The 11,774-nt window shown below is 34.7% G+C and overlaps 2 protein-coding genes across 2 annotated transcripts; both read right to left on the bottom strand.

Moving 5' to 3' along the window:
- Positions 1-5,150: 5,150 nt before the first annotated feature.
- LOC128546754 (zinc finger MYM-type protein 1-like) lies at positions 5,151-6,542 on the bottom strand. Its single transcript, XM_053518048.1, has one exon. It carries the CDS (start codon positions 6,540-6,542, stop codon positions 5,151-5,153), a length of 1,392 nt encoding a protein of 463 aa, XP_053374023.1.
- A 97-nt stretch (positions 6,543-6,639) lies between these two features.
- Positions 6,640-7,505, bottom strand: LOC128546755 (zinc finger MYM-type protein 1-like). The gene is made up of 2 exons (XM_053518049.1): positions 7,380-7,505; positions 6,640-7,167 (listed from the first exon to the last, which is right to left on the bottom strand). The coding sequence occupies exons 1-2, from the start codon at positions 7,503-7,505 to the stop codon at positions 6,640-6,642; spliced, it is 654 nt and encodes a 217-aa protein (XP_053374024.1).
- Positions 7,506-11,774: the final 4,269 nt, after the last annotated feature.

Below are 11,774 nucleotides of genomic sequence, written 5' to 3' on the forward strand. Positions count from 1 at the left end.
ATATATCGTGCAAACTTTGTAGATATCATGTAAAGAATTAAGTGCATTATTGTGTCCATATTGCGAGTGCTTTTGCTTAAAGTAGCACAATACATGAGATGTTGTTGATTGTAAGCTTTTCAAAATGAAAATAGCATCTGATTCACCAGTTAGAATTACTTCTTCATGACTTTGAAACATCGTTGGTAATTTCGGTCTTTACAACGGGTTGCCCAACAAAGATCAGATTCGGTGAAAATTATACTGAACAAACAAAAATTCAAATAACACACATGGCAAAAAATACATCTGAGAAGCATAACGTATAATAGTAACCATTGATACGAAGACGTTTATTTCAGGAATTCAAAGCGTTTCAGTTCTAGTAAACGAATAAGACAATTTAACAAGCTATAATATCAAGACATTACTCTGTTTTAAGATGTCAAGATGTCTTTTAATGCCTTATTTCCTTTACCGGGTTTTGCTCAACTATTTGTCTAGCAAAACAACTTTTTTTAACTGTACATAGAAATTTTCAATTGAATTGATGATTTCGTATCGTGGTACGTAGTATGTGTTGTGCAACTGAAACTGTTTAACTCATTCATACAGAACTATATTTTATTCAAAAGGAGAAACTGAAAGGTGCATTCTTGACAGATTTGCCTGGTAAGATGCATTGCGTCAACATTTTATATAATGCACGTTAATTAGGCAGAAGGCGTAGTGGTTTAACGAATGTCTGCGACTTGTCTTTTATCATGTCCTTAATGGAAATTTAGGTACTAATACTAATGTTACAAACAGTGTAGATATATTTAATAAGGTCATTAAGTGATAACGACATTTTCATTTTGCTTCTGTCTTAGCTTTGCTTAACGGGAAATAAAATCATAAAACTATGCTCTAAGTAAACGAAGTAATTATGGATACTGTCATACTCAAGCTTACTGAAAGAAGAAAAGCTGACACAAGATCTAGAGTGTAATTTGAGCTTTGATCTTAATGCCTTTGAGCTATTGAAGTTCAAAACGTTATTGTTGTTATTTCCTTATTTGGTCATTCACATGCACAAACGATGCGCATTCAGCTAATTAAAAACATTCCAGCAATTACGTTGTTTGCCTTATCAGAACTACATCTTTGCATCGTATCGTATGAAGATATTTCATATCCGCCAATTAATGATTGCTAATGAAATAAATGTGTCATGTCATGCAAACTTGATGGCAACATCTAAAGAATTAAGTGCATTACTGTGTTATAATTACGACCATGCAGAAAACTACACAGTACACGCCATATCTCTTTACATCGTATCGTGTGAAGATATTTCATATCCGCCAATTATTGACTGATAATGAAATATGTCATGTCATGCAAACTTTGATAATAACATCTAAAGAATTAAGTGCATTGCTATTTTCTAGTTATGACCATGCAGAGAGTTACACAGTACAGGTAATATCTGTTGATGTTAAGCTTGTCATTGGTACTTTTGTGATGTCCTATGACTGACAGCTACAGAGAAGTTGTACCTTCTTGCAAAGTCGAAATGGTTTCATCAGATAGGTTCACCTCCTCACTACTTGAAAAGATCCCTCGTCATGTATGTCAAGGGTTTTACATCTCTGTAGTTTATCAAATTCAAACATACAAGTATCGTTGATAATTAATCAATTTGAATATGCAAAACTTATAAATACAGAATTTACGCATATGGAAAACAAACTGGCAAAACAAGTCATGTTCAAGTGTTCATAACCATAAGGCAGTAACCCTTAATACAAACATAATCATTGAAATACGTTAAGTACAAGTAATAGAATCAATCATGACTGGCTGTCTTGAAGAGCCTCTTTCTACGCAGTTGTACACCTTATTATTGCTCTCATACTTTGGTTAACATTTTTATATACATTTTGTACTTAAAACGAAAGATACTTAATTAGAAACTGTATAAAAATATATAAAAATGAAGAAATATTCTGTTCGGATACTTATTGATATGTATTTAAATCAAATATGAGTTTGAAAGATCCTACTTAGACAGAAACTAGTGAACATTGAAACTGATGACATAATTATGAAAATCTGACTGAAAATAAAGAAGAAAATATTCATTAAATATCATCAATGCAATAAAATGGCAGCAAGTTTGGTCACCGTGATACACGGGCGTTACACATTATTTATTTAAAGCAAAATAATGTTAATCGATGATATTAGCATTATATAAGGACTTGTAAGGTATGCTTCTCTTACTTGCTAATCATTTATTTATCAAAAGGGATATGCCCGTATAATGAATATACGATGACGTTGCTGTGTCGGTAGTGGCTATCGTTTCTTTACATGCACAGTTTTCAATTAGCAATGTTATGTTTGTACGTAGAACAATTTTCATGATGTGTTCGCCAGTTTGAATATTTCATACAATTCTTTGTTAGTAGGCATGCTTCTAAATGTTCCCCACCATATCGAACTTTCTGTACTAAGCGGGACAGCTTAAGCATCGATAATGTAACAGATATGATCGTTATCGTCCGTAAATTTTACGTAAACTTCCGAGATTAAGCGGGGGTCATAAATTACCTTATCTATAAAATCGATATTTATTGCCTTCAGGTAATAAGTCTTTACTCTACATAGCAAGCGGATTAAAGACACCCGTATATAGGGATAATGTGACATCAGCGAAGGAAGAATGAAGTTTGAGATATAATAAAATTCAAAGTAAAATAATAAAGAAAATAAGTACTTAAATGGCATATCATATCTTTTCCTTGCGTCTTTATTTACATATTTGGCTGGTAGTATCAGAAAGGTCTGTAGTCGTTCCAGGTAGTACTTAAAGGTCTTTTTACCCGTGAAAACATTTTATCACATAAGTAATATTTAAAAATTTATTTAGCCATATACATTTTTACATCAACACAAACTATAACAATGAACGTATATGATAACCATAAAAATAACTTCTGTTTCATTTATCATCATAGCAAACTGAAAGTATGGTATGTTAATATGCAATAAACTTATGAAGAAAATAATTGTGTATGCATGTTAACAACTTTTCTCTTTTCTATATATTGACCAGTATGAAAATAGAATGGCTTAATTCACAGTCAAGTCAAATGTTTGTTTTAATTTATAATTTTGTTAAGTATAATCAACTCGGGAACTAACTGGGGATATTTAACTAAAAAGGAAATACAAGACTGTGTAATTTATCCATTTCTTTCTGGGCCTAATAAAAACGAAAGGGACATCTGTTTGAAATAATTCAAATTATCATTGCTATGTATAAGAAACAAATACAGTTTTATTTTGAAAATAGAGATGAAATACCCAGGTCAAGTTGAAAAACGTTTTGTTTATTGGATATACACATCAGTAGCTTACAAACGTGTAATATTTTCTCAGGCTAGAAAGTATGACATATATAGACACATTGTAAAAATATAAAGAAATGACAATCATTTCCACTTCAACGTAGAACACGGCAAAATTTGTAGTTTCCTGTGCGCCTTACACCCAAGTTGCAGGTGCGAAATATTTACTTTAAAGAGGGGGACATAGTTATTCAGAGATTGATGCCCACGGAGCGATGTACCCTGTTTTCATGTATGGAAGCCTGCACACTTCAGAATTTGTAACATTAAATTAAAAAATCAAATGTTTTAAGTGTCGCTTGAATAAGCAATAAACAGAACAGATAATGATCTTGAATATGGAATACAATAAAGCAGCCGAAAAAAGCATAATCATTCGTAATGTCTTGTTTACTTTAATATAGAATAAAACATAATAATTGTCTTTTTATTAATTCCATTTTATTGCCGTTATGAAATGCCTATTTTTAAAGAGACATGTGCCATAAAAGTGCGAAATATCCACTATCACCCCCATAATTATCCATGGTGTTCGCATTTTATTATAGTGAAAAGGTAATAAAATTAACAAGCATTGAAGGGACTATCTAATTAAGTATCAATTAGAGCTTACTCAAAGCTGATATTTATTACCTCTAATTGAAATAATTATCCCGATGTGATAATAATTTAATGGTCAATTTCTACATTAATCTTCGCTTACGCTGTCAGGGTTTTGATTAACATGCTAAAAGTTTTAAATACGGATAATTTACTCTCAACCTTATAATTCATTAATATGTATAAATTGTCATTCTACCATATTTAAACACTGTGCTAGATTTATTAATGCAGTCAAAATTTAATAAATCAGTTGGTACTAAATTTGTAATTTGAATAAATACTTACCACAAACATTTTGCTTTGTAGATACTTCAAGCTAGGTATAAGCGAACTGGTTAAAGAAAATGTTATGGAATCTTGCGTGTCAAGATGTGCGCAGATAACAAAAATAAATCGCACATTTTTGACAGGTGAGGACCGTTTCCACATCCAATTGTCAGATTTTGATGTTCTTAAGAAAACAATTGGATAAATAATCAAGGTGACACTTTCTCTAAACAATTTCATCTTTGTGTCTACCATTTCCCCCCATAAAAGATCCCATATGTATCTTATTTTGTATACCTTTGGTCCCTTCTTTCACGCATTTGCATGTCAAAATATGAATAACGTTATATCATTTTTATGAAAAAACAAAACAAAAACAAAACGCAAAATAATTGATAAATTATGATGATTGCATGCAGGTATTTAAAAACTTAAACTGACTTTGCAGGGGCGTAGGGACGATTTGCGTATTGGGGCGGCGAAGGGGGTGGGTCTGGGAGGGGGGATCCCCCTCCCATCAACGGGGTCCGGGGTGGCCCCTGGAAAAATTTGCATATAGCTAGAGTAAATGGTGCAATCTGGCGACTGCAGTAGCTGTTAAACTTACTCGTTTATTTCGAGTTTTCACCCATAATTACAGTTTACTGTGTTTAAAAACTGTAATGGCGGTAGAACCAGTAATGTCTATGTAGGGGATCGAGCACAAGACCCTGACTTATTCAATTTTAGTCGTTAAATGGCATTATAAAGGTGAAACGCAATTCACTGTTTTTTTTCTGCAATAAGCACTAATTATATACTCGTATGTTTATATATTTTAATTTCATTACATAATTTATCGCACACAATGTACAGCATATATATGTAGAACATCATTAGCACCAATAGATAGCTGATACCAAGTTAAACAAACTTTCCAAATGTACTTTTGCGTGTTTCATTTCCACAAACAAATTCATTTGCCACTTCCATCATGTCAATTTTGTCTGTCATCTCCCTATGCACATAGAGTGTCATGAGATGGTTTAACCTTTTCTGTGTCATACTGGTACGCAAATAAGTCTTAACTCTACGTAGAGCCGAGAAGGTACGTTCACTAGTCGCATTCGTCGCTGGCATCACTAGCACAAGTTTTAACACAGTCACAATTCCAGAGAACATATTCCTTGAGACCGGGTTCATGGTTTGAATAAGCTCAACAACACGTTGCAAGGAAACACATTTTGTGTCGCTGATTGCACTCTCCGCATACACTTGAAGGGTTTTTAGCTGAGTGAGTAGAGATGTCTGATCGATGTCATCCTTGTAGAATTCTACGACGTAGTTCATGTCATCGACAAAAGAGAGATCACCAGTCACACATTTAATCAACATGTCTTCAAGATGTCTGTAGGTCTTGTACCCGGGTTGATCGAACCTGCTCTGCACGCAGTTTATAGTAAGGTCGAGCGCCTCATAATACTTTTGACGGTACAAGTCCTTCACTGTGGCAGGATATTCATTGGGTGCGCATCCAGTCTCAAATCGTTTTGGCATTTTTCGTCTACGCGGCATAGTTGGCTCATTGACATCAAGAGTGTTGAGCTGATCATTCACTTGGTCCCAGAATTTATCGTAGCTATCCTCATCTCTCATGCGCTCAAGCGTTTCAGTAGCGATCCTCGCGAGTTTCTGGCCCTCTGCCGCGGACATTTCCTTGTGTTGTAGTGTTTTACTAAGATTGTCAGTGTGTCGCAGTACCTCGAATCCCAAGCTAACACCAAAGAGAAAATCAAAGTTACTCATTTGTGTCTGCACACCCAAGATGCGCGCACGTGTTTCCGAATCCTTCACATCATCGTAACTGCTGTCCCACAATGTCTGCAACACATTATAGTTCTCAAGGACACTGTTTAGGCTAGCGGCCCGAACAGTCCACCGTGTTGGGCATAGCACTCTAAATCCGGGTTGGTCTGGATTCATATCACTTTTCAGCTTCTCAAACAGACTGTCTCTCTTGGGTGAATATTTAATCAGCTTTGACACTTCATGAACGGTGTCTAATGCATCCCTCATAACTTTCGATCGTTTAACAGTGTCACCAACGGCAAGATTTAAAGCATGTCTGTAGCGGTGTGTATATACGGCACGTGGTTCCTTCTGGACGAGATTTGTAGCAACTCCACTTTTCGAGCCAGACATGTTGCTCGCACCATCGTAGCATTGACCACGGCAGTTGTTCAGTCCGAGATTCATACGTATGAGTGTGTCCTCAATTACGCTGGTCAGTGTCTTTGCGTCTATTGATGCCACCATGTACAACCCAATAAAGTCCTCGTGCACATTCAGTTCATTATCCACATGCCTCAACACCAGAACAACCTGTTCACGATTGGATTGGTCTGTAGTCTCGTCAGCCATGATGGTGAAGAAGTGATTTTCCTTGATGTCGGAGGCTACTTTCCGCAGAATACCCAGTGCCATTATTTGTAGGACTTCGTTCTGAATGTCGGGTTAATGTATACTTCTCCCTTTTCTTCTCCATCCATGTTATGATCGACTCGTCTGTTTCGCCGTGAAGTCTGAGTAGCTGTAAGAAGTTGCTATCGTCTTCATCGTGCCCCCGTAACGCTACTCCCTGACGTGCCAAGAACCGGATGTTTCTCAAGATAGTAAGTAGTTGGGCGCGGTTGTGTTTCTTTTCTTCTGAGTGAGCAGCAGATAGTGTTTCCCCGATGTCTTTTGTCTGTTTTGGCAGAGTAACATGTCTTTCAACTGCTTCCTTGTGGCATTCTGATTGCTGATGTTTTCTGTACTTTGTTGTGGCGTCCTTCCAGTTGCAAAAGCCCGCCGATACGAACGCAGACTCTGCCTTCGAGTTAGCGATTTTGCCTTCTTTCATAGCCGACATACAGATGAAACAGAACGCCAGATCTTTGGACTGAAAATAAATGCATAAATGTGTAAGAACTCCTAATATGAATGCATTCAGTAATTTAAAACATTTTGAATATCTAGTGAAATATTGACACGTATTGTAATTTGTAATATGTATGGTAGCATTTATTTAAAAGCATCCTGAGGCTTTAACTTGACAGATCCCAAATGTACAGGAGACCTAACATAATCGTATATTTTGCAACAAATATTTACCTCATCATAGTGAATCCATGGAAATACGCTGAACCATTGAGGGTTGAATGAACGGAGTTCAGGGTTCTTTTTACCGAATGATCGCTTTGGAAACGCAAAATTGCCAGGCTGATTGGCCTTTTCCATTATTATGTTAAAGCTGTAATACTTGTAAATGTAACTAGATCTGTAAAATCTATGAGGATTTTTCTACATTTGATGCGTTGAATTTAATCATTATGATTGGTTTCTTTCATATTTCAAACAATATGTTTAAGTGTCAAAAATATTTAATTTAATATATTTCTAGCCTTTTCCAAAAAATTACAAGTTCGGCATTTCGCCGCTCCTCGAAATATTGGGGCGGCGAGCGCCGCCCCTGCCGCCCCAGCTCCTACGCCCTTGCTTTGACATTAAATTAACCGTAACAGGACTACCTGTATACCGCGTCGTCTGCTCGCATTCGGAAAAATCCGGAAAATTCCGAGTCAGCCCGAGTCTTCATTTTAAAGTAATAGTGATGTTATAAAACACCCAAAGGGTAAGTTAAATCAAATATTTTTTAAAATTATTTTTACACAGTTGAGTCTAGCAATAATTATTCTGTAGAACATAAACCAACCCAAAAACGATTTTTTTTTGGGTTTTTTCGTATTTTGAAACAATATAAAAAAAAAACTTCCCCAAAAATTCTAGAAAAAAGAGACATTTACTTTTGGACGAAAAATGGAAAAAAAAAAGGGATAAAAACTTAAAAGTCCAAAGGGAAAGCAAAAGCAAAAACCTTAAAACTTTTAAAAAATTATATTTTCTTTAGTTAAAAGTTTAAAAATCAACAAATGCCCCCGAATCAAATTCGTTTTTTTAAAACCCATTTAAAAGATATGGGAAAAATAAATCGAAATTATCCTTCTTTTTTTAAAATGGTGAAAAAAATCGATAGTCCCGATTTTTGGGAAAAAATTTAAAAAGTTAAATTATGTTTTTCATAAAAGGGAAATTCGGGGGCCTGATAAGGGAAATATAAGAAAATTTGTCTTATATTTAATTGATCCCCCATGAAAAAATGTTTAAATTGAATTATGTTTTTTTTGCGTTTGGGACATGAAGAAATATAGGGTTATGCTATTTGTATCGTATGGGGAATCATCTTAATGGGACGGATAAACAATTTGATACAATCTAAACGGGAAAGCTTTTTGCACACCATACTTAACAATAATCAAAAGGTCACTTTTGGGGAAAGGGGAAACCCAAACCCCGGTGTTTTTTGGGACACCGTACCCCCGGGGGAAACTTTTTTTAATTCGGGTAAATTTTGCCTTGATTTTTTTAAAAAGATATTACAAAAGGAAGTAAAAAGTGTCTCCCATCATTTTCTCAGTTTTTTTCTAAAGGTTTTGGGCAGGACTGTTTTTGTAGACGTACTCTTTAGATAACGAACACATTCTAGCAGTTGGGAGTAGTGTTTAAGTAAAGTACTTAGAACGGATTTTTTTAGGAAGAAAGCACTCTTTTGTGTCCTAAAACGCTCTTTCCCTTTAAAAAATTTCCGGGAAAAGCAAAAAGGGGAAAATACAGGTTTGGGCAAAATTTTTTATCTGAATCGGGACATTGTGTTGTTGAAAGGGGACCCAAAAGCCACGGGGGTTGGCCCCCTGATTGGACTGCCCTTATTATTACAAACCCAGTTTTAATTTCATTTTTAAAAATTTCAAAGATATTGTAAATTAAAAAAAATTAGCATGTTTATTAGATAAGACATTTTAGTTCCTGAATTATTTGTCGTTTGTTGAAACAGCAGAAAGAAAAAAAAACATATTCCCTTTAGAAATTTTTTATTATTTTAAGCATGACAAAACAAAGTTAATACGATATCGTGTCTTACTGTCTTTTCCCCGGGCGCCCGGGTCGCAGGGTCGGGTTGTTGTGTATCGACAATGCAAATTTGGAACGCGACCCCGCAAAACGGCAACCCGAAATTTTTTTTTCAGATAAAGATTTTCCCTTTAATGAATTTTTTCAAAAGGGAAAAGGAAAAAAATTTATTTCAAACGAAAAAACTTTTTTTAACTTAAGTTTTTAAAATTACCGTAAAAACCCAAAAAAATTAAAAAAAAAGATTTAAAAACCTTTTTTAGAGAAAATCCTCTCTCATACAAGTTTTTTTATTAATTTAAAAACCCAAGTTGTCCCCAAATTTTGGGATATAGTATACCTTTTAAACGGCTTCGACGAAAAAAAAGGATTCTCATCGTTCTCAGCAATTTCCGGTTCCCCTTTTTAAAAAAAGGGAAGGGTTTTTGTTTGCGTTAGATCTAATGAAACACGAAAAAAACACCGTTTTCGCCTCTTGCTAAAGTTTACGGGTTAAAACGATTTCCAATGTCAAAGCACAATGCCTTTTTGGATAAAAAAAGTCCTTTGGAAGTTTTGGCAATCTCTCCTATGTTCTTTCCTTTTTTGGGTTTTTATGTAAACATTTATAACTGGGCCGAACCCTAGAATGTTTCCAGTTTCTTTCAAAACAGATAACAAAACTTTTTTTAAAAAGTCTTGATCAAAAGTATTTCCAAACAGTTTTCCACTCCTGCCCAAACCCCCAAAAAACCCTTCGTTCCAATCTGTACCAAATCTTGGGATCTCTAAACTGTGGGGGCAAAAAAATCTGCAATTTCGTTTCCCGCTTTCCCATCGTTGCTAAACTTTCTGAGAAAGCGGGCCGTTTAGCGTATAAACATACACAAACACCCCTGATCGGTAACAAAAAGTTTTTTCTCCGTCAAATCTAACCCTCCATGTATCCCTTTCAATTTTGGGGTAGTGTACTTTTTTTTGTTGGGAAATGCTAATAAATTTAACATTTTTTTTTCCTCGGGAAAATTTACTGCTCCCCTCTGTCGCGTGTATAACAACATACCCCCCACGGTTCACTCAAAAATTTTCTTTCAGCCCTTTTAATTCTGTGTGAATTTGCATCGAGACGTAACAGTTTTTATTGCTTTTTGTTTTAGAAAATGTCCACTTGGCAGCCGGCAGCCCCGGTATGTTAAAATTTTATTATTCCTTCTGGGGGCCCCGTTCGTTTTTGGCGTTTCTGAAAATTTGTAAAATTCAGGGGATCTTTTTTTAAAGGGGAAAGCCGACACATTCCAATGGGGGGGGTTTTTGGGCATTTTTTCAAGTAGTTTTTTGACCCGGGGAAAATTCAATATCGGAATTTAATTTAAAGGCTTATGCAATGCTTGGGCGTGTTTCAGAAATTGCTTTCTGACTTTCTTTGCTTTTTCTATTCTTCCCTATACTTTGACCCCCTTCTGCCCCTTTTTCGATTTTAAACTATCTTGTGTAAGTTAAGCATTGTTTGCTTCCTCAGGGTTTTCAGTACTCTTTTTAAACTCATAAAAATAAACAAAAAAATTTTTGTAAACCCTCTTTCTCCATAGCCCCCAAAATTTTTTTTGATTTCAATTCAAAAACCCTTTTAAATTTTTTTGAATACCCTTTCAGCTTTTCTTTCCCCCAAATTAAATTCTTTTTTTCTTTTCTTTTTAAATTTTGTTTCATTTTTTTAACTTTTATAAAAAAGTTTTCTTTGATCATGTTTTCTTTTTCCCTTCGTTGTCCATTCTTTGACAGGTTTTCCCGGGGGGCTTGTACATGCACAACCGGCAGAGTAAAAATTTTAAAACTGACTTTCACAAAAATTTTTTTTAAAACAATTTTTAAAAGCTTACAGTCCCTTTTCCCTGAGTAAACGAGCGAGAAAACCCTGGTTGGGGATAGCTAACATTACACGGAAAAATTTAGAAAAAGGGGTCGAAATTTAGGGTATATTACATTTTTTTTTAGTTTTGAAACTTAAATATACATTTAAAATTTTTAAAACTTACCCGTGTTGTTTAATCAAACAATTCTGCACTCACCCATGGGGGTTTTGGGACAATAAATCCTTTGTAGCCAAATTTTTTTAAAAATTCACTATCATTTTTTTTTAAAAGCGGACAAAATGACTTTAGGGAAATTTTTGAAAACGTTCATATGCTAGAGAAGATTGCTTGAAATGTGTTTTTTTTCCCGGGTACCAATTAAAAAACCTAATGTGCTTTTCCCCTTTTTAATACTAATATTTTAAATTTTAAAATTCCCCCAATTTTTGGGTTCACGTTCTTTATCAAAATTAAAAACCTTTAAATTACCCCAAAATTAATACCTTAGGTTCACTGGCTTTTTAAAGCCCGTTTCCCTTTTTAAACCGATGTAAAAATTTTTTAAAATCCGCCAAACGTTTTCAAAGGTCCCAGTGGGTTTTTGAATAGCTGACAAAAATTTTCGGTGTTTTTTTTAAAATTTTTCGATCTCATTCTTTACGATATTTATTTTCCCAAAACCCATTTTTTTGGTTTAACGCTTTTA

This window comes from Mercenaria mercenaria, chromosome 11 (genome assembly GCF_021730395.1).
Source record: "Mercenaria mercenaria strain notata chromosome 11, MADL_Memer_1, whole genome shotgun sequence".
NCBI classification, from domain to species: Eukaryota; Metazoa; Mollusca; class Bivalvia; order Venerida; family Veneridae; genus Mercenaria; species Mercenaria mercenaria.

What these genes read in the sequence shown, in the direction of transcription:
- LOC128546754 (XM_053518048.1), bottom strand. Translation starts at nt 6,542, where the DNA reads ATGGTGGCATCAATAGACGCAAAGACACTGACCAGCGTAATTGAGGAC.
- LOC128546755 (XM_053518049.1), bottom strand. Translation starts at nt 7,505, where the DNA reads ATGGAAAAGGCCAATCAGCCTGGCAATTTTGCGTTTCCAAAGCGATCA. An exon ending in CATGGATTCACTATGATGAG is followed by an intron (nt 7,168 to 7,379) that starts GTAAATATTTGT and finishes ATTTATTTTCAG; the next exon opens with TCCAAAGATCTGGCGTTCTG.